Below are 27,896 nucleotides of genomic sequence, written 5' to 3'. Positions count from 1 at the left end.
GTGTGTTTAAAATATTGCCATGATAGAAAATCCTTATTTCCCTTGCTAACTCATCCCAGATTTCCACAACATGGAAGTTATTCTGCATACCTTAATTGATTGCTATCAACTCCTCCACAAGTCTATTTTCTTTTATTTTGCCCTCAGTAGAGATGAAAAACATCAGATTATCATCCCTAAAAGCTAAACCAAAAAAATTCAAGTTTGTATTATGACTTATTTGACACTTTGTCTTTAAATTAAAAACATTTGAATTATTTTAGCCTTTTTTCTCAAGCCGTTAATCCTTCTTGTTTATCCTTCTGGCGAAAATATTAAAATGTTATTATCATGGTAACACAACCAGTCTTAAAATAAGACCCTTTCTTTAGCCATGAAAGCCATAAATGTGGAGAAAAATCTATTAATAGAAAATGGTGAACAGCTCTATCATTGCTGGAAGTGTTTAATTCTACGCTGCACTTAAATTTTAATTTCATTGAGATTTTACAGTGCAGGTTAGTCACATCAGCTGAACCATATATTTAAAAAAATGGTAATAAGAATCTGAACATTCTGCATTTATCATATAGCAATATCATGTGTCTTAACAGACCTGTAGTCACATTGATGTCTGCAACTGCAGTTTGCCTCACTCTTGCTCCTCTCTCTCTCTGGATCATTCTGACAACCAACTGGTACCTTTGAATCCAGGCCAGCTCGATTTGAGTGCAGTTTCTTGGATATGTTTACATGGAGACTCTGAAATGACACAAGCTAGAGTGATGGATTTCACTAGTAAATTATCAGTCCAAAATAAGTCCCAGAGATATGACAAGGATAAACATTTATCATATGGCAAGTTATTTCTATATGTCTGAAACAGAACATTCTACATGTCAAAGTGAGTTACAAATTATATTTTTGTCAATATATTTTGGTAATCTTGGTGTGGAATATTCGAGGCAATCTAAGTGACTAGAATAAGAAGTTATCCAGGCACAGGAAATCATCTTCAAAGATGGTTTGTGTGTATTACTTTTATCTTGTGAGGCTTATAAAATATTTTTGATTTAGAACATTTTCAATCAGCTTTTATTCTTATAATTAAATAATGCAGCAACTGGTTATATGTTACATAATTACAAAATATATATAATAAGGAGTGGTTTTCCTTTATGTGTTCTAGGTACTCTTTATGTAAAACAAATCATAATATGATATTAAATAACCTGTATATTATCAACATTATGGAAAATTGACAAAGCTCCTCTAGTCAATTTTTTAACAAAAAAATTCATCATACCAATAAATTATTAAGGCACAGCATCGATGGATCCTTAAATTCATCTCCCTACATCCAAGAGATGTCACAGTGTTTGATGTTATACTGACATATTGTCTGCTTCAAAAGAATCATCAGATGAAAGCAAAAACTGAAGGCTTAATAGGAAATTAAACTTTCAGCACATTGCTCCACATTCAAACTGAAACTGGAAGTTTATCAGTTTGAATGTAATTACAAAATAGTCAAAGATTCATAAGGTCAAAATTAACCAATCAATTTTGCCCATTCACACTACCATTTTGGCCCATTAAAGGATAGGACAACGAAGAACTTTCCCCTAAAGTTCTTCTTATAGTCTGTATATAACACCAAATTCATTAAAAGCTTGATTTCATAGAATCAAGGGCCAATAAGGCAATTAGTGTTCAGAAAGATTAACTTTTCCCAAGTGAAGAAAATGAACAGTGCTGGATGTCGGGGCTCTGTCTCCTGACCCATAGCCCCATTTTCACTGCACTCTATGATTAATTTGTCATTTATTTATTCAATGCAGTGGACTGACTGCCTCAATAAACACAATTCTTCATCCCTCTGATTTCAGGCACTTGCCATGTAATTTTGCAGTGCCCTCTCACTCAGGCTATTGGTTTGTCCATGTGGCTGCCTTTGGACCAACTGAATATTGGCATGTATGATGCAAAGCTTGAAAGATGTTTACACAAATGTTCTTACTCACCTTGCACTTCCACCATGCCATGAGAACATTCCCAGACATCCTTGTGGAGGATAGGTAGGACACAGAGAAGAACCAGGTTGCTTTGGTCAGCTGAGGTGAGGCAACTACCAGTTGGGCCTCGGACATTGGGGCAAGCCCAGCCTTGATCAGCTGAACCCAATGCAGGTCAACTGAACATCATAGCTTCACAAGCTAAATAAATGTACTTTTGGTTGTATGCCATTACATTTTCCTGATATTAATGAGCATTGTGTGGCAATAGGTAACTGGTACACGGAACAACTGTTTAACTCTGGTATCCTAGACACTGGGTATGGTATCAGAACATAAATATAAATATGACACAGTCTCAGACTAAAAATGCTCAAACACAATTTCTTAATTTTTTAAAACAAAGAGTTGAAAGAGAATATAGGTAATTCCTGAATTCCTTTTCTAATGACAAAAGACAGGATCCTGATGATACTCCCAGAAACAACTCTAAAAAGTTCAGAGTTCAGATGATGATATTAATTAGAACTACATCATGACACTGGTCACATTTGACTCATCCACATCCCATAAAACAATGTAAGTGCATCACTCAGTAGGAATTTTTAAGTTTATTGTCAAGTCTACGTTATCACATAGCTTTTAGAAAGAGTCAGATTCAACTCGCATTGAAACAGTCCTCTGATTTTGAATTGGGGACCTTCAGAAAACATGTTATTATTTCAAGCTAGTAGATGAGTATTAAATCATTATTTCTCAGTACCAAGCAATAAGCTAGATTCAAGAAGGAATGTAGCTTCATGTTCTTCATACCAATACAGTTGATATTATTATAACATTAAGGGGAAATTTTAAGAAGTTCATGCAAAGGATGTGTATTATAATATAAACCAGTCTTAAAAGAAGAGATGCTGAATTTAAATAAAATCATTATAACTGAAACCTTTATCATGAAAGCCAAGAAGAGAAAATGACCACTTGGTCAAAATGGGTCAATATTGCAGAGGCTCTGTGCTTCCAACCTCTCCTTCTTTTACTTGTTGCAGCAGGTGCCTGTTCCCAGCTCCTAAACTGAAAGGAAAGTAAATGTCTCCTAAGCTGGTGACACTGCCACCCTCTCTCATCCTTATTTAACTTAGGCAGCCCATCCCCTCCAGTTCCCTGGTCCTCACACCATTCTTAGGTATTATTTTCTGTCACAATAATAAAATCCTCACAAAGTTTTATCCATAAATAACCACATATGTGTGGAAATTATAAATCAAAGAATTTATAACCATAATCAAAGAATGGTTATGTTAAGGAAAGTGAAAACTTGAGAACTGAGTATGTATGTCCAGTGACCCCATATCTGTGGGCATGATATTGTGGCCTAACAACAACTGAAGAAACAAAACCCTCTGTCAGTCACTGCTTCAAAGATTTCAAGCCTTCAAATTTTCCACCTCCAGAGGAAAATGAGAACATTAAAATACATGCAAAGAATAAAGAAGAATGTTCTGGTTTCCTGAAGCTGTCATTATGCAAAACACCAGAAATGTGTTGACTTTTATAAAGAGGATTTATTAGGTTACAAATTTAAAGTTCTAAGGCCTTGAAAGTGTCCAAACTAAAGCATCAATAAGAGAATACCTTCACAGAAGAAAGGCTGATAGCATCTGGAACACCTTTGTTAGCTGGGAAGGCATGTGGCTAGTGTCTGCTGGTCCTTTGCTCCAGGGATGCATTTCAAAATGGCTTTCTCCAAAATGTTTCTGACCTACTGTCTCTCTTAGTTTCTCTCAGCTCTCTGCTTGGTTCTCCTAGGGCATGGAGCATTTCTCTCTAAGCTTCTACAGGTCCTCTCTTAGCTTCTCCGTGGCAAATTCTGGGCTTCATCTCTTAGCTTAGCATCTCCAAATGTCTTTCTGTCTGAATCTCCAAGGATCTGGGTCTGTGTTGGCTCTTAGCTTCTCCTGGGGGCAAACTCTGGATTACATATCTTAGCTTCTCTCCAAAATGTCTCTCTCAGCTTCTCTGAGCTCCTTCTCTCCGTAAGCTCTCTTAAAGGACTCCAGTGAACTAATCACTGGATGGGTGGGGCCACACCTCCATGGAAATGATCTAATCAAAAGATCTCACCTACAGTTGGGTGAATCACATCTCCATGGAAACAACCTAATCAAATGTCCCACCCTAATTGAAAGACTAATAAGTCTATCCCCACAAGATTGCATTAAAGAACATGGCTTTTGTGGGGGACACAGTAGATTCAAACCAGCACAAAGAACATAAGATAAATTTGAGCTGGCATGCTTGTGACCACTCCATAGTTGTACTTCTAATTTAAATCATGTATATATTTTCCATTTAAATTGTTATTAGAAATGAGTCACTGGGATTCTGTCTGTTAATATAAAATGACTTTTTATTATTTCTCATGTTATTATTGGCTTGTTGATTGCATAATGCTTTTAGTATTCTTGTTGAAAGCAATGATCTAATTACAAGATACTGAATATTTATCACATAAGCAAAGAAGTTGAGCTAATAAACATAATTAAGAAAGTTAACCTAGATGTCCATGAAAAAAAATTTTTTTAATTTCTTCAAATCCATCTTTCATCTTAGACCCAAGGCCATGTTGCTGGGTAAAAATTATTCTTTTCCAAAAAATTTTTGAGATTCCCTATGCATGATCATATTCACTTGTGCTGTTTCTCCCCTAGAGTGCTTGCTTTTACTTAGGGAACCACATGGGCCCTGTCTTGGCCCAGGAACTAAATATCACTCACTTTTTAAATAACGTAAGTATCCCAGATAATGTACTTTCCTTTCCACTTTGTAAAAAATCAATGTCTCTATTAACTGACCAAAACAAGCAGCCTCCTCTCTGCTTATATAGACAACTGCTCCTTTCCACAGCCTGTAGTTTCTCACTTCAGAAAAGTAAATTCAAGTGATGCTTGGTAAGAATTTCTCATTAACTAACTTACTTTCTTCCTCAAATTAAAGTCAACCTTAAAAAAGAAAACATCAACAATGCAGAGACCATAGATAAAATAAAGAAGATTAAAATCCAATAAAAATATACAGGTTTGCCACGCACATTTAAATTATGTTTGTCATACGGCTGAGTCACCATAAATAATTTAGGATGTTACCCAGTGGTTGTAAGAAAAACTAATAAAGTTCTCTTTCATTCATTATAAAGAACCAATTAAATGGAGGTAAATGTTTACTTTTTCTGAGGAAAATATTTAAACAAGCAAGACGAATGTGAAAAATAGTCTACAGCTAATCATCCATACAGACACTTTTGCTTTTCAGACAATATTCTGAGGTTTCATACAATTATCCACCCATGCTCCTAAACTGCCTCTTCTGCCCAGAATGTTTTCTTTGGTAGACCAGTTGAATGAGAATGCTTTTGAGCTTGTTCTACTCAACCCCAAGAAAATGCCATCTTTCAACACCTTTCCTGTCCCTTCCAGCCTCAGGTGGTTTGCAGGGGGTTGGCCCAGGCCTGGGTTTGGCAGGCCTATTTTCAGCTCCCATCAGAAGCTCATTTCTACTTCTCCCACTTGTCCCAGAGTAGGACCCCTTGCCACCCTCACTTACCCTCCCCCTCAGTGGCGCCCCTCTCCCCTCCAACCATGCCCATCTTCTTCATCAAGTGGGACCGTGCTGGCTAGGCTCTGAGCAGACAGCTGATTTGGGGGCTCTCCTGTATGTGAGGTGCTCGACGCTTGGACACCCTTGGGTACAGCTGTGGTTGACAGGTGAGATAGATTTCTTTCTCCCCTGCAGGCTCCAAGTACCCCACCCAGCAACCTTAAAAGTTTAAAAGATTTGGGGTTTTTGTCTGCCCTGCCCTTTTCCTTGGGTTGGAGAAGGGGCAGTGGGCCTATGGAAAGATGCTCTATCTACTTCCCAGTTGACCTTGATAAGAGAAGACAGTCCCCACTCCAGATGAAGTACCCTTCAAAGAACTTTTCTACCTGCTGAGCTGCCTAGGTAGAGATCCAGTAAAAACCATGCCAGCTGGAACTATAGCTAGAGATTTTATCATGTGTTATGTATCACAGATCTTATCATCTTCTCTCGGGAAGAAATCCTTCATTTACTACTGAGACTATTTTAAACCTTTACTTTCAGACATGTTTCAAGAACACATTATGTATTAAATATGTGATTAACAGTATCCATGTGTTTCAATTGCGTCTTCCTCTATTTAATCATATATTATATTATAATATATGATCACACACCTTGATTGAAATGAGTTTAAGAATTTTCATCCCCAGTATTTCTTGTGCAGAATCTCTTTACACCCTTCCAACAAGCTCAGTTCAATCTAGTTCTTTCTACTCTCATCTTCTACGAACTAAGCCAAACATGAAATGGGCATTTGAGGCAATGAATTTTATTTTAAAACGAAGTCTTAAACAGCTAATCTGTATCAATTGTTATTCTTACAGTGATGAATAAGCCTGGCTGCCTTCAAAGATGTTAGCCCCATCACTCCAGATTTTGGACAAGCATGCAAAATGGTTTGCTATTTTAGAGATACTGCAGCAAGTACATCCTCCTCAAAGTACAGAGATTGTCTTACTTAAAAGTGTTGCTATTTTGAACACTGGAGTAGATCTTTGTGCATAAATAAATCTTTCTTCTTTATTTTGCCTTTCTGTAAATTTTTAAATTATTAATTCATATGGTTATGGTCATAACTTTCATGGTTCCTGATTAAATTGAGAAATCATAGCCATTAGACTCTGTGAGGATAATCTTTGGCCAAAGGGCAGAGAAATTAATCATATTTTGGATTATGGAAATAGAAATTATGGTGAAATAAACTGGATGACACAGTTTTTGGTCAGATTAGTTTTGGTGAAGTTAGTTTTGAATTAGTGGATGTATGAATAGCATTTGAAAAGTGTCCAGCAGAGCAAGGTTTGTTACAAATGGCAGATGGGAACTGCAGTATACCAGATAATAGCTCTGTATCTAGAAAAATTACTCCAAATTCATATCTGAAAAATTATATTTGGAATCATTTTAATCTTCTGGGTATTAAAATACAGAGTCTTGGAAAACAAAAATTCTAATTTAAAATGTTGCTGTATAATTATTTGAACTGGAACATGGGGATGACAGCTCATATTTCTTCAAGCATTCACAGTCTTTGACATTAAACGGCATTCTTGCCACAAAAAGTGCTGCTAAAAAGCCGTGCTATTGTGAACAAGTGCTCCAGCATATGGTCCTTGAGGGCTGCTTTCCACCTCCCCACTTAAATTGGGGCCTGGCAAAATTTCTTTGAAACCCTTTCCCATAAAGACTGCTCTTTTCTAACTTCTTCTGAATCACAGACCCTTATTCCCCAGCCCTTCATAAGGCATCACCTGGCACCAGCATCCAGCATCTCCTCTGAATTTCCATAGAACCCATCCTTCCTTCCCATCATCCAGGGATCCCACCACCACCACCACACCCCCAGCATCCGTGTGCTCACTGAAGCCATAAAGACCTCTCTGACTCGGGTTCTCATTTTTACCACCCCCTGACGAAGTGATATCAGAACACCTTAACTTTCACATCTCTGATGAATGTTACGTTTTACTCTACCCTCTCGTAAGTTCTATCAGAACTTGGACCACACTGTCCCTCAGAAGTTCTCCGTATTCAAGATCTTGGATCCTACCACTCACTTCTAAGTTCACCTTCATTGTTCCTGAGACTGCCCTTTATTCTCAGTCTTCAGTCCACTTCCTTTTTGCCTCACTTGTGTTGCCACCCAGGCTGGACCATAGAACCAGCATGTTAAACAATTTTCTTACTCTCGTTATAGGATCCTCAGTCTCTGTTCTACTCATTTTGCCAATACCCCAAAATCACTTTCTCTTCTCTCTTCCCCAGAGGTAAAGCATTGCTGGTAAAAAAAAATCTTGTACTTTTCCTTTTTATCCCTGATATAAGTTCGTGTAACCTGATGACATTTGGGTCCTCAGGTGGGGCTCAGTTATCTGAGGATCTCTGCTTCACTTCCTTGTGAGGGGTCCACAGAAAATATTTCAAACCTTGTCCTCATTTATCAAGCTCACAATCACAACCTGGCATTCCTCAATCTTAGGAAGTGACTTAATCATTGTAATTTAAGAAGTTTGATTCATGAAAGACTGAGACTATCTGAAATCAATTCCCACAGCTTTCCTCCTCATTTCTTAGAAATGTGCTTGACCTCATATCTTTCTTACTGAGTTACACAGTATACTGCCCTCTTTCTAATTTAAGTGTCTCCTTTTTGAGCATAAACCTTTCTTTCCTATTTTCTCCTTGACTTACTTAATAATTTTTCTGCCCACTTGTGAATTCTCTGCCTCTCTCTCTCTGTTGCCTCATTTGCTTTCTGCAAAACTTTAGTAAGAGTAATCTCTTCTTATTACTCACTTATTAACTGGGTATTTACTGACTGGAATCTGGTTTCTGTTCTTACCACTTGACTAAAAATATTTTCATGAATAATGTTCTAATCATCCATCATAAGTCTCATGGTCTGTTTGCAGACCTCATGTTTCCTTAGCTTTCTGCCACTACACTCTTTTAATCATCTCTTTAAAAAAAAAAATTCTTTTTAGTCTCTAGTGACACAGTATTCTCCTCATTCTTTTAGCATTTGGATCCTCATTCACTCATCTCTTTTGCATGCTTTCCTCTTTCCTCCCAGCTCTAAATCAGTGGTCTCTAAACCATTCTGATTGCATGTCCCTAAATAAAAATTTGAATCATAAAACATAAATATGATACATGTATATATACAAAAAAATTATATACATCCCCTCTACCACCATATAATTAAGTACATTTACTCCACTAATTTATCATGTGCATTGTAGGACAAACTCTACGTAGAAACACTGAAAGAATAAATGAAATTGAGATTAGAATATTATAAATAAAATTTTATTTCATTTATTAATAATGGACTGAGAAAAAATGACTAGCTTTCATTATTTTTAAAATCATGTTTTAACTCTGTGTGATAGAGCAATTCAATTGTTAACTTCATAATTCAGTTTATTTACTGGGTTTTAATGGTTGTCACCACTAAAAATGATGTTTACCAAAGATACATACATAGATCCAAATGCAAAAACGTCATTGTTAACAGGCCTCACTAAGTCATGGTGCATATGTTTCTACCAAGAGTTGTGCAAAGATTTTGTTGAAATTCGGCTAGTCAATTTCTGTCTTCCTTGATATCAATCAGTTGTTTGTAAAAACCAACCAAATCTTTTAAATTAATATTGAAGTACTTAATATTCTAATTATTGGTTTCAAAATCCACTGAAATTCTTTGGAGGCTTTTATAAGTGGTTCAAAACTCTGTTTCCAAGCTTTTAAAACTTGCAAGATGAGTGGTTTTATAGGTTGTACATTGTTTTCAGCAGTGAAATCACATTCCATTGGAAATATTTCAAAACAATCCATTTTCAAAAGATTTTCCATAGGATGATTCTTTTATTACAGCTATTTGTTCTCCATTTAACTGAAAAGCCAGCTCAAGTGTATATGTGTATGTTGCTGCTAGGTAGAAGGCTACTGACCGACAATTGTCAGAGAAGCAAATTTGAACACTTGCCTTTTGGTAAAAATAAAAATCTTAAACCTAATTCATCCTTAACTTTGGAAAAAGTGCTTTGTCATAAGATCACATGTCTTCATGTGGTACAGAGTCTTAGGGCCATTCTCTGTCTCACTCAGTATCAAAAGCTCCCGCTATATTTAACACCTTTGTTTCTACAAATTAACCATATTCACAACATCCCATAGAACTTTGTAAACTCTGACTCCAATTTCTTTGCTGCAGTAACTTACCTGCAATGACAGTGGGAATACATTTCGTATGTGGGTTCTGCTCTTCCATCATGATCATTTGAAAATATGCAGGAAAATGCAGCTGCTTCATCAATAGTTGTGCTCAGTCCATCTGTAAAGCATTCACTGCTTTCACTAAAGAAGTCATTAAGTGCTAGAATAATGACTTCCCCAATGCATAAAAAATGTCCTTCATGGATTTCATTACTGAAACATAATCTAGCACATAGAGTAAACAGATATGTCAGAGAAAAAATGAACCTCCCTGAAACTTCATAGACAATTTCCCTCAATGAGTCATTTGTTTGACTAATAATAACAGCTCGCATTCATTTTGTGCTTACCACGTCAGGTACTATTCTAAGCCTAGTACATATATTAGTATATTGAAATCTCCAGCATTTTTTTTCTAAGCATCTTCTAAGAGCATTTTCAGAAAAAAGAAGTGATTTTTATTTGCCGCCATATTGGTGTTTTTAGCCATTTTTAAGAGGAAACAGTGTCCTTAATAATGTGAAGCCTTTTTCTTTATCACTATTAAAGCAACTCAAAGCGTAAATTTTTGTGAATTTTTTTGTATAATGAAGTACTGGATAAAGCATAAACAGCATTGAAAAACAACAGATATTTGTCTTCATACTTGATGTTTTAGTTTTAAAATATTTTGTTAATCACGATGATTTCATTTTCTTATTTAAAATCTCATAGCACTGTTTAAAATATGCTGAGGTTCCATGTCACCTAGAGTATTTGTATACCTTGATAATTTCAAATTTGGGGCTAGCTTTGGGTATTATTAGTCTGCCTTTTTTTTTTTTTTTTTGGTCCTAATAATGTGGCTGATTAGAAGAGTAAAAGCTGTCCATTCTGCTTTAAAAAAACAACAAAAAGCTGTGGTCTTCTGCTTTATAATTTTATTTACCGAAGTATAATATTGTTATGGGTTGGATACTGTCCTTCAAAAAGACATGTTGAAGTTATAATCCCCAGAACCTCAGAATGTGACCTTGTAAGAAAGTACGATCATGGAAGATGGAATTAGGCAATGTAAAATGAAGACATTCTGGAGTAGGGTGGGCCCTTAATCCAGTGTGACTGGTGTCCCTATAATAGGCAGAGAAGATTGCAGAGAGGGTTGAGGGTCCCGTGATGAGGTAGTCAGAGACTGAGTCATGCCACAGGCCAAGGAGGGCCACTGCCAGCATTCAGGAGAGAGGCAGGAATCAGATTCTTCCCTACAGACTCCAGAGGAAGCATGGCCCTGGGGACACCTTGATTTGGGACTTCTAGCTTCCAACAAATCTCTATTGTGACACAACAAATTTCTATTGTTTTAAGCCATCCAATTCATGGTTCTTTGTTATGGCAGCCTTAGGAATCTAAGCCAAATATACTTTCAGAAAAATCCTCAGATAGCAGGATACCACCATGACTTGATACAAATGAAATGCACCTGTGTAAGTTTATCCAGATCTGGAAATTGAACCTTAACAGCCCCCCAGCTAGTGCCTTCATGCCTCAACTCCGTCATTTCCAACCCCTCTTCCCCAAAGCTACCACTCTCCTGACTTCTAACGTCACAGATTGCCTCCTTTTTTTCCTGTCTGAGAACTTTATATACAATGACTCATACGGCATATACTCTTTTGTGTCTGGTTCTTTCTTTTTTATCTGTAACTTCATATAGTATTCCATTGTGTGAACCTACCATATTTTACTGATCTACTCCACTATTGAGGAACATTTGAGTTATTGTTTCCAAATTTTAGCTATTAAAAAATGATGCTGCTCTTTATATACAAGAGGAGAGATATTGTATGATACCACTAATGTGAACTATGTGAAAAACGCAAAGCAAGTTTCTTATATTGTAGAATATAGGGGACACAGATACAGACAGCAACTAGTCAAGGGGAAATGATAATCTAATAAGAACAGATAGATATTGCAGATAATCTTAATGATACGGGAATGCTCAGGAATGACTATCGTTCATTAATTTTCTTGGGGTATGGTAGGAGCATATTGGAAGCAATGTAGTTATTTTAGGATATTTGTTTTTCTTATTCCTTTGGTTTTGTTTGAATTTCTTTAATTTTTTGATAAATAAAGTTTAAAAAAAATAAATTGGGCCTCACACATGAAAAAGGAGCTCAATATATAGTTGTTGAATGAAAAAAATAGTAATGCTGCTATGAATATTCATGTACACATCTTTCTGTGCACATGAATACACATTGCTATTGGTTGCATATATGTACACATTTCTGTAGGTGAGATCATTGCTGTGCCACTAGGCATGTATAAGCCCAGCTTTAGTAGAAACTGCAAAGCAGTTTTCCAGAATATGCTCTTACCAATAGTGTATGAAAGTTTAAGTTTCCCCATATCCTTGCCAAAACCTGGTATTGTCAATCTTTCTGGTGTTTGCTGCTGTTGTTAACCATTGTTAATGATTGTGTGGTATTATCTGTTTGTGGTCTGAATTTGCATTTCCCAGATATCTAATGAGATTAGGTATGCTTTACTCGAATTTTAATTGGTCATTTCAATATCTTCTTTTGTGAAGTAGCTATTCAAGTGTATTACAAATTTTCTCTATTGTGTTATCTATTTTTTTCTTATTGATTGATAAAAGCCACTCTGTAGCTTGCCTTTTCACTCTCTTTATGTCTTTTGTCAACAGGCTTTCTTCATAATTTAAAAAAAAAAAAGTTCTTTTTGTAGGGGTTGGTTTTGTTTAAACCAGAAAATACAATTTTCACATCAACTTGACCAGGCTCACAGAACTTGTTTAACGTAAACCTCTGAAATCGTAGGTGCTACTGTGTACTCACCCCTAGGCAGGGTAGAATGACCAATTCTTTTTTTAGATGCCTGAATGAGAGCATTCCCCAAGGACCACTCTCAGTCTCATCCACTTTAGGAAACTCAACTCTTATGTTAATTAGAATGATTCACACATTGACCTTTCACAATGTTGTTCTGATATATTGACTAAAGTCTAGAGTTGAAATCCCAGCAGTCCGCTGGATACAACCCTCTAAGGTTCCATTGATAATTGCATGTCAGAACCCAGCACGTACCAGACTGAGCCCATTAACTTATCTTCACTAGCCCCCAGCCTACACTTCCACGTGGCATGCCTATCTTTCATGTGTCACGGTTTTCCAGACTTTCATAGTCATCTTGGATGCACCATCATAGCCCTCAGTGAGGCATCACGTCTCTGTGATTGTGTTCCCTTCCTTCAGTTTCCACTCCCACTGCCCCACTTCAGGATCTCTTCACTTTCTGAGAGGATTATTTCCATCACCTGCTATCTGGTCACCTTGACGGCAATCCCTGTCTAACTAAAATTCATTTTCTCTCTATTGCAAGACCTTCTTTCTAAAATCAATATAATAAAAGAGTGTGGCATGCATATGCTCACACAATCAAATCCCAATTTGTAAGCCTCATCTCTGACTATATCCTTCACAAGAAACCTAATTTAAGTTACCTTAATTTGGCCTCTCCCAAATATGCCCAGTACTCTCCAACCATGAAAACCTTGCTGATGCTCTTACGAGTTCATTGTTCAGTATAAAGACACCATTTCCTAAAGGCTTTCTTGGTTCCCTCAGATGGGTTTAATTATTCACCGTCTTAGGTTACTCTCGTTTTTCTTTCTAATCTTTGTTATAGCGAATTACTATATATTGGCTTGTGTTATAGTTAATCCCATAAATTCTTTCTACCAACTAGATTACAAACTCCTTAAATGCAGGGATAGTTCACTTGGCTTTGTGTTCCCAGAGTCCTTAGCACTTCAGTACATTTCCAGGAGCTTTCCATCTTACTGACCTCAAACTCAGGGGCTGAGTAGAAGACCAAAAGAAGAGAACTCCTGCTTAGATCCTACCTGAATGTGCCCAGTCAAACCACAAGGGGACAAGTCTGTGCCTGTCTTCTTTATAACAAGAATTGTGTTTAAAATACCTAGATCATGTCTCATTAATGAAATGCATGAAGAACTATTTCTTTTTTGATGCATTGGGGGAATCATTAAAAGCAATGCTTTATGGATGAACTGAGTAAATACAACCACTGATGGAGCAGCTGCATTTTCTAGAAGTTTTGATTGACTATGACAGAAGGCTAGAAAACTGAATCTACACATAAAATGTATTCCCAATGTCATTATAAGCAAGTTACTCCAGCAAAGAAATTGGAGCCAGAAATTTACAGAGTTCTCCTGGATGTTCTGAATATGGTTAATTTGTAGAAACAAAGGTACAAAATATATTGAATCTTTAGGATACTGGATAAGATGGAGAATGACTATGGAACTCTTTTGTACCATATATAGTTCTTAAAGTACAGACAGCACAAGTATTCTTTTATCCTCTCACTGTACTGATAATATCTCAGTTTATTTGTTTCAATTTTCATCTTCACAAATAAAACAAATTTTCTGCCTTTTTGTTACTGTGTCAAAACAGCCTGGTGGATTCTTTACCAACTGGATGATATCCTCAGGAATCTTAGCCTCTAATTAGAAGTTCCATGGTGTTCTGGTTTGCTAATGCTGTTGTTATGCAAAATACCAGAAATGGATTGGCTTTTATAAAGGGGGTTTATTTGGTTACAAATTTACAGTCTGATGGCCATGAAAATGTCCAAATTAAGGGATCAACACAAATATACCTTCACCAAAGGAAGGCCCATGGCATCCGGAAAACCTCTGTTAGCTGGAAAGGCACATGGCTGGCATCTGCTGATCCCAGGTTGTGTTCCAGCTCCTCTCTCAGTTCCTGTGCATTCTTCAAAACATTGTTTTGGGGGCATCTGTCCTCTCTTAGCTTCTCTGGAGCAAAGTGTCAGCAAAAGTCTGCTTTCAAAGGTCATCTCCAAAATGTCTCTCTAAGCTGCAGCTGCAAGCTCCTTCTGTCTGAGCTCTTATATAAGACTCCAATGATTAAATCAAGACCCATGCTGAATGGGCAGGGCCACACCTCCATGGAAGGAATCTAATCAAAGGTATTATCCACAGTTGGGTGAGTCAGATCTCTATGGAAAGAACCTAATCCAATGATTACAATCTAATCAACACTAATACCTCTGCCTCCACAAGATTGCATTAAAGAACATGGTGTTTGGGGATGAAACAATACCTTCAGATGCAAATCAGACTAGACTCTAAGCCAAAAGCTCACTGTCAGACTTCAGGTTTGGATTACTTTTATTATTTGACATATTATTAATTTCTCTATAGTCAGCTTAGTCTCAGTTGTGTATTACATTACCCTTATTGTAATTAGAAGGTTCACCCTGTTTCCTGAAACTAGAAAATGATGAAAAGTAATGAAAAATTAAATAATCACATAAAATAAAAGAAAAATATTTGGCATGGTCTTTTTTCTTTTTACATGTAATTTTTTAAAAAGTAAAACAATAGAACAAAAAAAACAAGAACGGACTTGCAAAACAATAATAATTATATGATTATTCATCAAAACAGTGCTCAGCTGATCTGAGCAATGTTTGCTTTAAATGTTCATTTCACTCCTGTTTTAGAAGTTCATCGTAAGCAAATACTTGATAAAGCAGAGCGGTAGTGTGACTTTTATTTTTGTAGTAATGCCATACTTCCACCAGATGGCAGCCTTCCCTGGCTCTTCACCTCTATCTTCCAGCATCTCGCTAGTCACTTGCTGATAGAGCAGCAACACTGTATCTATGTTCTCGGTTCGAATATGGGAAATCTGCCAGGACTCTGTGGCTCCAGGATTAAATGTCTCTCATTTGAAAAGAGACTTCCATGGAAAATGGTTTTGGTTTTTCAAGTCCAACATACATCTTCAGGACAAAGGCTATTTACATAAGCTCCGGGCTTAAATTGAGCTTCTCAGGATCACAATTGGCACTTTTTCTTGATGTTCAGGAGTCAAAGAGGCTGCTAAATGCACTAGTGAATGTTTCAGAATATTGTGTTTCTTAAAACAGAGCCAAGTAAGGAGTATTCAAATACCACCCATATCTCAAGCATCCTCATTTAATCTTAGCAACTAGAATATTTACTTAAAACATTTTCATTTTCTTGGCAAAGAGTTAGGTACATAAATTAAATTTTACCCTTTTTATATATATGTCCCTGAGACATTTTGACTAATGTGCTGGGTTTGAGGATTTTACTCATTAACTGCATGTGTACAGACACATCATAAACTAATTCGAGAATAAAAGGCTTATATCTCAACGGTCAGTGACATTTACATACAGAAATTCTAAGCAACAGAGAATTCATCGACTCATTAACTATATTGCTAGAGAGAACCTTAATGCATTTTCTGACTTATTTATTTTCAATTTGTGCCTCTAATTAATTCATATCCCTGACATGGTTCAGTATGAGTGGGCTACTTTTTCAAAACAGGAATTCAAACAATTCTAGATACTTTAAATAGGGAATAGACTAGGAACATTCTCACAGGAAAAAGCCTGTGCAAGGAAAAAGGTGAGGGTTTGAGGAAATAAACTTCTCAGGGAAGGGCACAATGGTGCCTCAGGAGGCACAGCTGAGTTTGGGATGTGTCTTTATCACATCGGCTCTGTCCTTCGCACACCTGACAGAGAAAAGCACAGAGTATTGAAAAAAGCTATGGGTAATTCCTGCTCTGCCCTAAATGCTCATTCTCCCCCCCCTTCTCTCTACTCCACAAAATGGAGTACACTACAAATCAAGAGAATATAAACTTCTTTTAACATGCAGACTATAAAGCAATGTTAGAGCGCAATATAAACTTAGGTAAAACAGTACTCATTACCTGGAACTAAATTTACTGTCAACCTCAGAGAATGGGACTGCAATCCCATTGCCAAACAGGGTATCGTATGTGGATACAATCATGCATAGAAAGGGAAAATATTCTATGGATGTGGAATTTGAAACCAAATTATTCAGTTAAACAATGCAACAAAGAGAGACTGTAGTATTGTTCAGGCTAGTTGAAAACAGGAAAAAGCTTTATTTTACTTCAACAGGGTAGGTTTTCACATATAAAATTAGCTTCTCTATTTAAAATCTTTCTATAATTCCTGTTCTATGGCCTCCAGAATGAAATCCAGACTATATTGTGTGACCTTGAAGATAATTCTGCAACCCCATTTCATACCCCCACCCCCACACTTTTGCTTTTTTTCATGAGTAAGCCCTGACTGCTTATTCCCAAGCTCGTCCTGCTAGAGAGTGTGCTCCTGGTGTCTTTCTGCTTGCTCACCTTTGAAATTTCAAGGGACCCTTCAATACATATCTGATCAATTAATTAATCAATTAGAAATGCCTGGGAAATATATGCCTATTTATGCTTCCTCATAATGGCCTGGAATACCTGTATATTAATTTCCTGAGGTGGTTGTAACAAATTACCACCAACTGGGTAGCACAGAACAGCAGAAATGTATTTTCACACAGTTCTAAAATCAAGGGCCTGCAGGGCACCACTCTCTCCACAGGCTCTGGGGGAGAATCTGCTCCATGCCTCTTCTAGCTTCTGATGACAGCCAGTATTCCTTAGCCTGTGGCTACATCTTCCCATTCTCTGCCTCTGTCTTCACTTTCCCTTCTCTGTGTCCAAACACTCCCTGCCTCTCACTCTTATAAGGAGAAAGGTGTGTGCATTTAGGGTCCACCCAGCTAATCCAGGATAAGCTCCTCTTCTCAAGATCTTTAACTTCATCACATTTGCCATAGAAGTTATTAGGACGTGGACCTATATTCCTGGCTGCTTCCATTTAGCACACTATAACTGGAAAAAACAATAATTAACTCTATGAAAGAACAAGATTCAGAGTGGGTTTAGGGTTTCTATCACCAACACAATGATTTCTTTGGTCCAGAAGTTTCTTTGACCCTGCAAATAAACTTTTGCATGTAATACCAAGATAGTCTGCTATTACCAAGTAAGCCACCAAAGAACTGAGAACTCCAGGAGAACAGAGGGTGCAAGGGACGAAAGTGAGGAAGATAAAATTGTAAATTGGGAGGAAGACTGATCAGTGCTCTCTGGTCCATCATTTTACATAGGCCAGTGCTGGGAGCACGTCGGGGCAGTGTCCTCAAATCACATTCAGGACAAAAGAGCTGCATTTGGCAACTAGGTCCAAGAGGTGCATAGGAAGCCAAAGATGAAAAACGAATTTTCATTTCCAAAGAACAAAGAAGGTGAGCGAGAGACAGAGAGCAAGCAAAGTACAAGGCAAAAAATGAATAAAATCTACTTGCAGCTACCTCTAATGGTGTAGAATAAGGAAGAAACAGCCACTTGGAAGGGGGAGGGGTGGGCATATGAAACACGGAGGGCCTGGGACACCAGACTTGATGGTTTAATGCTAACAAAATTGTGCCAAACCTGTAAGCTAAGATGAGGCTGTGTATGTGTCTGGAATCTGCCATTCTGCCAATATTCTTGAACCCTACTGTTCCATTATGCTAACAGCAAACAACTGAGACTGGACTTTAATATTGTTGTTTGCAGGGCTCATGTTCAGCCTGCAGCACTGTATGTAGTAGACAAGCATCAAATCTTACGTAGGGCATGTTCTGATTGATCTGTGTCCTTATCAATTTTCTCCAGTATCATCTCTGGTTGTACCTATGGGCATGCAAGGACAAAGTAGGAAAGGAGACATTGAAAAAGGAACCTTTAGGCAGAGATTATCCCTGAGTCTTCCAGGGGAAGAAGTAGAAAAATAATCAGAACAGTTGTAACAAAAAACTAGTTTTTTTGTTTGTTTGTTTTGCTTTGTGTGTCTGTTGTTGGCAGGTGGGGACATTTTTATCACAAAGGACAACTAAAATCGTTTAAAATAACTGTAAAATTAGGTGGTGGAAATCAAATACCTTCAGAGCCCACGAGGCAGGTCTGGGAACAACAAAAGAAACAAAGTAAGGACCATATTTGCGATTGATTCCACAGTTGAAATTGCCAGTCTGTGCCCCCTGATAAACAGAGTATCTTGTCAGACAATGCTACTGAAGTCTGCAAACCTCTATTGGATTTGAACATTGCTAAAAATCTTTATTGGATATAAAGTTCAAACTTTTCATGGTTATAGTTCAATGATGAAAGAAAATGGAATAAAGGTGATTCATAGGGTGATTTTAATGAAATCCAACCCCATAGCCAATCCAATTCACTCCTGACTGTGGCTCACAATTGACCTTCAAAACCTCCAAATGTCATCAAAAACTGGTAACCATATATAAGGGGAGCCACATTTTGCTGACCTGCTATAGAGAACTTAAGAGCATAAACAACTTGGCCAGTTTTTCTCTTTTTCTGTCTGAAAATAAAGCTAGCATGTGGTTACAAATGGCTATGGAGAAGGAGAGGACTTATTTATTGAAGCAATCTGTGATGGACAAAGCATTATACCACCAGAGCATTTATGAGTTACTAGGAATTCAAGATATAAGCTGTAAAACATTTGCTACAATCTTTTTTTTTTAAGAAAGGAGAAATAAGAATTTAAGGGCCATTGTATGATATATATGTTTTATCTTACCAGCAAATACTCTAACTGAAATTCGAATGCCCTTTTAAAATTTTTGCTTTTGTTATCATGATTGAAAATATTTCCATCTCTCTGCTCTCCTCCATCATATATAGAGATATTTGCACGTGTGTTTGCCAATACTTGCAAAGTACTTAAATTTTATAGACACCATCTATGAGAACCCCATAAAACCCTAAAAATACTGTAGCTCTGTAGGAAATTTCAGACTTAAATCTACAAAAATATTAACTTCACTATTTCTAAACAAACATGTTGTCTATAGACAAAGAAATAGCAAAAGATAACAGTTCACAATATATAAGTGGTAAACACATGAGTAAGCTTGCTGTTTCCTTTAACCTTGCTATTAAGTTTTCTGGTGCATTTGCAGTACTTTTAAAGGGTCAAATAATGATCTATAACTCATTTAAATGTAAAATTATCATTTTTATTTCCTTGGGTGTCTCTTGTGATCTTGAAAATGACTCATAGAATAGCATTGTTTGATGTTGTTTATCAAATTTCATTTGAAACATTATAAACTTGCAATCATATAGGGAGGAAGAGGCTACTATACATATTATGCACTCTACTTGCTAACAAAATAAAAATGCAAAATGGGGTGAATGAGGACAATAAGCCAACTAAGGATTTACCCTACCTCCAGAATGAATTCTTAAGGTTTGAAGCATTCAAAAATATAGAGGCACCACTCAGAATTTAGAAGCCTTGATTTTCTCACCAGCTTCTGCAATTCCCAACGTGACCTTGTGGAAGTCATTATGGTTATTCTGCTTTTCAGTACTACACCAACACATTCTCATGACAGACTTGATCATCTAATCAATGTCTTAATCTGCAAAATGGGAATAACAACTAGTGTCTGACAAGATAAAGGATCAAGACTATCTGCTGTTCAGGCTGGGTGGAAGAGGCAGGAATCATTGATTCCGTGGTACTTTTCCATCAGGTGACAGTTGATCCCCAAGCAGATATAAACAACCAGCAAAACGTAGCAAAAAAAGTGGTTGCTGCAGAACAAAGTGAATGAGGACAATTTAAACAAGTTCCTTGCAGGGCAGACAAGAGGATAACATGAAACATGGTAGGAAGGCATGTAGGTGAAGAATATTTCCTCCTTCATTTTGCAAAAGTCATTTGTAAAACAAGGTAACTTATAGAAGGACAAATTATTTTATAAATAATATACAGCACATGAAAAAGTGATTTATTATAGAAGAAAGAGAGAAAGAGGACTGTTCTCTCAAGGACAGTCAGCTTGCTAAAAATCAGAGGTCCAGAGAAGAATACCTAAAAGGCAAGAGATACCTCTAGGTAGAAGACTGTCTGCTCCAAGTTAAAATAATGAGATCTTAACTCTGGTGATAGGATTGTGTTAGAGCCTCTTAATTTCAAGTTTATCAATTGGCTGCTAATCTTCTGGGCAGCAAACACTCCAGATCTGAACTCTAAGCCCGGGGAAAATTCCTTCCCCTCCATTTTTCTCCCACACAAGGCAAAGTTGAATGAAAAAGTCTTCTTGACATTTACAAATTTATAGATGTGAATGGAATGAGGGAAAGATATTCATGTTAGAACTACACTTGGTGTTTAAGAGGAGTTAAAAATGACATATCTCCGGAAAAGTAGGACAGAATTGTAATATTCAGAGGATGCACTATTTAGTCTTTAACTATAGTGAATGTTAAAGGTTTCTTAAGATAGAGTCTCTTAAGAACAATGTACAAGCATTTCTTAGTTGCTATGATATTAGCTTTTGTGGTCAGATGTTGACTTCAAACAAAACTACAGGCACTGTGTGTCCCAGGCTGCTTGACATAAATGTGATGATGAAGATGATGATTAAACTAATTCCAGTCATAAATCTTAACCCATATTTCTCAGGTCCACAATGCATTGCAAGAGCACACCTTTTATTTAGAATACATTCTGTTGAAAACAATATATAAATCATGAAAAATGTCTGTTTTCAATATTATTTTAGTTTTTTTTTTATATTATTCCTGGAGGAGTTTCTTTAGGTAAAAGAACAGTAGCTCACTAGATTTTACTTCTAACAATAGACTAGTCATCCTTTGGAAAGTGCTTTTGTCCTAGCCAAAAAAAAAAAAAAAAAGAAAGGAAAAAGTTAGGTAGTAAAGACACACAACTGAGATCTGGAAATAAATTTGTTATTAAATCTTTTAAAGTCAACCAACTTTACAATATCTGATATCAGATACAATGATCAGAGCTATCCCTAGAACAAACTGTGCATTAACTTCTCCAAGCATTACTCTCTAATATATTAAAGAAGCAGCATGCATCTTTCTTGCCTTTGTCGTGGTGATCTGGTCACAGCCCAGGAAGTTAAAGAGGGGTTGATCCTTTGGAAATTTTCAATGCAAATGAAATTTATCTTTAGTAGTCTCTTCTTGCTCTTTCTCCTTTCAATTCTCCAACCCTCCTTAATATCCTCATGGTACCCCAGACTCCTCTGATTACCAAAGGAAGAAATTTATTAAATTCATTGTATAAATTATTATATAAATATAATAAATAAATGTAATAAATTCATGCCATGTCACTCCCCCAAGAGTACAAATGAAAAGTAAGAGAGGACAAAGACTAACATAAAGAAGTGAAACACAACAGAACTAATGTTAGAACGATTCCTGAGTTTTAGAGATATTTCAACAGGATCCTCTTTTTTACTTCATAAAGCATTCAGCCAGTGACCAAAACGACACTCTCACACATGAGCTTAAATTGCTCCCCAACTCTTATGGAAAGCATTGTGTCAATATGAGTCAGGGTGTTTCAAAATGCCTATAACCTTGACCAGAATTCTATATTGGGAAACTATATCTAAGTAGCTGATCTAAAATATAAAATGTTTTCTCAAAAAAAAATTAGAAATAATCATTTGAGTGGTAATCAAATTATCCAAATAGTGCAGAAGAACTAAAGAAATTGTAGTGAATCCATTTTCTAGAATTTTTACCACCATTTAAAAAGATAATCCATAATACATATAAATATTTTATGCTGTAATTTTATATGAAAAAATAAAATGACAATTTTGTATGGTCGTACAATTTAGCTGTACTATTATATCAAACTACAAGTACTGATTTTGGTATGAATATAATACTTTAGTATTACATCCTTGGGTAGATATGGATCCCAATTCTAATTCAACATATTCATCCGCACTCAGTAGTGCAATGGGAAAAAAAAAATAATACTAAGGCTTTTTCTGTTGATAGGCATTTATTTTGATTCTAATTTCCAGTTAATGGAACATAGATGCCATCAATTAATTGCTGTACAAGGGCAAAAATATGGTTACCCCATGGGATACATACGCACACCAAAGACCTAACTGGTGGCTCAGTGCATGTGAATGCTCCTGCTCTGAAGTAAAGAATTTAACATTTTATGTTAACTTAAAGTTTTCAACTCAGTGTCTGTGCCGGTTTGAATGTATTATGTCCCCCAGAAAAAGCCATATTCTTTGATGCAATCTTGTGGGGTAGACATAATAGTGTTTGGATTCGGAGATACGCCCCACCCAACTGTAGATGATAACTGATGGGATATTTCGGTACGGAGGTGTGGCCCCGCCCATTCGGGGTGGGCCTTGATCAGTGGAGCCATATAAATGTGCTGACTCAAAGAGACTGAAGGGAGTGCAGCTGTGAGTGACGGTTTGAAGAGGAGCAAGCTTGCTAGAGAGGAATGTCCTGGGAGAAAGCCATTTTGGAACTAGAACTTTGGAGCAGATGCCAGCCACGTGCCTTCCCAGCTAACAGAGGTTTTCCGGATGCCATCTGCCATCCTCCAGTGAAGGTACCTGATTACTGATGTGTTCCCTTGGACACTTTATGGCCTTAAGACTGTAACTGTGTAGCCAAATAAACCCCCTTTTTATAAAAGCCAATCCATCTCTGGTGTTTTGCATTCTGCAGCATTAGCAAACTAGAACAGATTTTGGTACCAGAGAAGTGGGGTGCTTTTGCTGCTGTGTTTGCAAATACCAAACATGTTGGAACGGCTTTTTAAATGGATAATGGGGAGTTTCTGGAAGAGTTGTGAGGAGCTTGATAGAAAAGGCCAAAACTGCTTTGAAGAGACTGTTTGTGGAAATATGGACTCTAAAGATACTTCTGATGAGGTCTTGAACAGAAATGATGGACGTTTTGTTGTGAACTGGCAGAAAGGCGATCCTTGTTTTAAAGTGGCAGAGAATTTGGCAAAATTGAGTCCTGGTGTCAGATGGAAGGAAGAATCTGGAAGCAACAACCTGGAATACTTAGCTGAGGAGATCTCCAGACTACATGTGGAGGATGTATCCTGGCTTCTCCTTGCAGCTTATAGTAAAATGCGAGCAGAGAGAGATAAACTTAGAACTGAACTCTTGGGTTCAAAGAAACCAGAAGCTGATGGCTTGGAAAATTATGAGCTTCCAGGGGGTGGAAACCCAGAAGCTACAGCCCAATGTGAGGATGTAACCAAACATGGAACCCAGCCGCCATTTCAGTACAAGCCAAGATTGGAGATGGAATTATCCAGAAAGGATTTGTGGAAAGTCCTATTGTCTGATGGCTTTGACCCCTGTGTGCTTCATGCAAAGCCAACAGAATTTTTGCGAGAACTTTATAGACAGAGCCGCTGCCAGTCTGGACTGGAGGAGACAGACAAGGAACAAATTACAGGAAAAATTTCTTCAAAGACAGAGCCATGGAGGTTGAGGTCTGGAGTCAAGAGGCCTTGGGCTGGGAGAGTGGAGCAGCCCACATGCATGGAAAGGGTGAGTTTGCCCCGGAGGTCGAGGGTGGGCATTCCACCTCGATGCTCTGGAAGAGTTTTGCCACCCGAGGTCCCAAAGAGGGTGGAGCACATTCCCAGGGAATTGGGGAGAGCCTGGCTGCCACCACACTGTTCTGAAGGGGTTGAGCGTGTGCCCCGGAGATGGAAGGGAATCCGGCAGCAGCCCCGATGTTTGAGGAGGGTGGGGCCGAGAAGGCGGTCTCCCCAATGTGTGGGTATGTTGGAGCACTCACCTAAGCGTTTGGAGAGGAAAGAGCCGCCAAAAAGGCCCTTAGGAAGGGTTAGGGACCCACTCTCTCAAGCCCCAAGGATGCAACGTCGTTCTGTAAATGACTCTCAGACTTTGAAATCTAATGGAGTTTGTCCTGCAGGTTTTAAGAACTGTTTTGGTCCTGTTAACCCTGTTTTCCTTACTGTTTCGCCTTATAGCAATGGGAATGTTTATCCTATGAATGTCCCTCCTTTGTATATTAGAAGCATATAACTTGTTCTAAGTCCACAGATCCAAAGCTAAAGGAAAAGTATGCCTTAGGACTGACCATGCCTATATTTGATTTTGATGGGATCTTGTACTTAACTATTGTTACTGAAATGATTTAAGTTTCTGTGGTATTGTGGGATGAATGTATTTTGTATTTGGAAAGAATATGTTTTTCTGGGGTCCAGGGGGTGGAATGTGCCAGTTTGAATGTATTATGTCCCCCAGAAAAAGCCATATTCTTTGATGCAATCTTGTGGGGTAGACATAATAGTGGGGATTAAGTTGGAATGTTTGGATTCGGAGATACGCCCCACCCAACTGTAGATGGTAACTGATGGGATATTTCCACGGAGGTGTGGCCCCGCCCATTCGGGGTGGGCCTTGATCAGTGGAGCCATATAAATGTGCTGACTCAAAGAGACTGAAGGGAGTGCAGCTGTGAGTGACGGTTTGAAGAGGAGCAAGCTTGCTAGAGAGGAATGTCCTGGGAGAAAGCCATTTTGGAACTAGAACTTTGGAGCAGATGCCAGCCACGTGCCTTCCCAGCTAACAGAGGTTTTCCGGATGCCATCTGCCATCCTCCAGTGAAGGTACCTGATTGATTACTGATGTGTTCCCTTGGACACTTTATGGCCTTAAGACTGTAACTGTGTAGCCAAATAAACCCCCTTTTTATAAAAGCCAATCCATCTCTGGTGTTTTGCATTCTGCAGCATTAGCAAACTAGAACAGTGTCTAAAACTATTCTTCTATATTTATAGAATATGCATAGAATTGTCAAAGATTTTCCATACGACTAGAATAAGATTTAAAAGCATAAAATTCCTGTATTAGTCAGGGTTCTCTAGGGAAACAGAACTGACAGGAGATGTCTGTAAATATTGTGTGGGTTTTTTTTAATAAGAATTGTCTCATGTGACTGTGGAGATGCACAAGTCCAAATTCTCTAGGACAGGCTGCAAGCTGGGAACTCCAATGAAGTTCCTTGCGAAAATTGTCCAGGAAAAGCTGGCTGGCTGAAGTAGAGATGGAAACGCTCTCTTCTGGCTGCTGAAGTCATCATTTGTCCCTTTAAAGCTTTCAACTGATTGGATGAGACATTTCTCATTGTGAAGGCAATCTCCTCAGTTAATTGTAGTTATACTCAGCCATAGTTGCAAATGATGTAGTGATGATTTAAGTCCATGGAATATCCTCACAGTAACAATCAGCCAGTGCTTGCTTAACCAAACAACTGGACACCATCACCTGGGCCAAGCTGACATATGAACCTAATCGTCACAATGCCTAATGTCAATATGCATACATAGAACACTGAAACTACGCGTTTGAAACTCACTTTATATCCAGGTCTTTCCCCACTTCTTCCCAAGTACTTCTTTTACTCCCTCCTACTTCCAAGAAATAATAAGCTATCAGCCAGAATTAGGTTTGACTGCATGTGAAAGAAGACCCAAAGTATTAGTGGTTCAATGGGGAGATTTTATTTCTTTTTCACAGAAAAGTGCAGTAGGGTAGGCTCTCCAGGATTGGTATGAATTGCACAGTATCAGAGATTCAGGCTCTCTCTCTTTCTCTTTTTCTCTACTGCCCTCAAAATATTGCTTCCTCCTCATTGCCAAGGTAGCTGCTGAGTTTACAGTCATCACAGCCACTCTAAGTACCAGCCTACCACACCCCCTTTAGAAGGCATACATACCATTTCATACTTACATATCATTAGCCAGTACTTAGTCACATGACCAATTAAGCTGCAAGGGAAGCTGGGAAAGATAGCCTTTATACTAAATACAAATACAACTAAATTGGAGTCTATATTACTAAGGTGGAGGTGCAAAACAATTAGAAAACAATCAGCAACCTACCATACAACTTTGCTCTTCATTATATTCCCACAGTCCCGAGCACAGTGTTTTGCAGAAAATAGGTATACAAGAATATTAAGTTGATAATATTTTTAAGTTTTAATTCAACTGAGGAAAGAATATTCAGTCCCAAATTTGGGAACATGATTTTAAAATTCCAATTCTAGTTATTTTTGTTGAGTAATAAATCAAATATGTGATAAAAGATTTAACTGCAGGGTGCTTTTTTAAATAAAAGTATTGTTTATATTACTAAAATACTGGAAATAATTGACTAGCAATATGAGGTCAATGATATAAATTATAGACTATTCATAAAATATATTATGCTAATATATTTCAGTATGCTATTGAAAATGCTTGCTTATTATTAAATTAAGCAAAAAGAGCTGATTACAAATTAGGTATAGGAGGAGGAAAGAAATTGAAAGGAGATTCATCAAAATTATTAATGTAGTTAACTAAGTAGTGAGTTACAATGTTATGTTTTTATCTTTTTCAAAATCTTTTTTGCAACAAGCATTTATATACAAAACTATTTCATATGAAAAAGTTATTTTTTAATCATACAGGAATAAGTAATGTCAGTTTCAAAAGAGGATAGTGTTCATAAACTACACTGAACATTCTTCACACACTGGCTAAAGAATAATTGAGGGACATAAGAAATTTTCATCTTCTTCCTCATTTATTATTTATGGTTACCTACTTCCCACCCGTTCTCTCTTTTAGACACTTCTTTTATCAGACACCCCGCCACTACCACCACCACTGTGTTTGCACAGAAGCCGGGGTAGCTATAAATGAAGAAAGGAATAAAGAAAAATATACTTCCTGGGGAGCCACAACAACTGTTTAATCTGAAAACAGCTTCAAAATAAATGTTCCATGTTCTGAGGACAGCACCATGCAAGAGGAGACTCAATTTTTCTGTATATTTTTCAGTAGCTGCTCATCTTGCTAGTGTTCCCTATAGTTAGCAATGCTGCAGGCTTGGGGCTCTTGGTTGCCAGAAATGCTGCTATTCAGACCATAGTCTTACCTTCATTGAGTGCATTGCCTGCATTTGGGATTATTTTCTTGAAGAGTTTGCTTTACAAACATACACAATCAAGATCTGGTGGCCAAATGAAGGTGTTATAGATAGTCCACAAAAATGGGAATCAATAAATGATTATTTTAATCTCAGTTTTGTTACCACTCCCATATAACCTTGGGAAAGTCACAGTTTCTCAGATACTCAGTTTCTATGTTAACCTATAATAATATAATGATGTAATATTTAGATGCTTTACTGAATTAAAATTTTATTTTCATAGCTCA

At 37.4% G+C, this 27,896-nt stretch overlaps 1 protein-coding gene across 3 annotated transcripts in view; it reads right to left on the bottom strand.

Annotated features, from left to right (window-relative positions):
* The window catches only part of THEMIS (thymocyte selection associated), a 236,513-nt gene that overhangs the window by 23,034 nt on the left and 185,583 nt on the right, over positions 1-27,896 (bottom strand). The window contains exon 5 of one of the 3 annotated variants that reach the window (XM_037844079.1): positions 596-756. In XM_037844079.1, coding sequence (XP_037700007.1) covers positions 596-756 — 161 coding nt within the window. Of the gene's footprint in view, positions 1-541; positions 757-27,896 lie in introns of those variants that run through there. The other 2 variants (XM_037844077.1, XM_037844078.1) reach the window with 2 other exon arrangements.

Source organism: Choloepus didactylus, chromosome 7 (genome assembly GCF_015220235.1).
Source record: "Choloepus didactylus isolate mChoDid1 chromosome 7, mChoDid1.pri, whole genome shotgun sequence".
Classification (NCBI taxonomy): Eukaryota; Metazoa; Chordata; class Mammalia; order Pilosa; family Megalonychidae; genus Choloepus; species Choloepus didactylus.
This window is presented reverse-complemented; position numbering and strand designations above follow the sequence as displayed.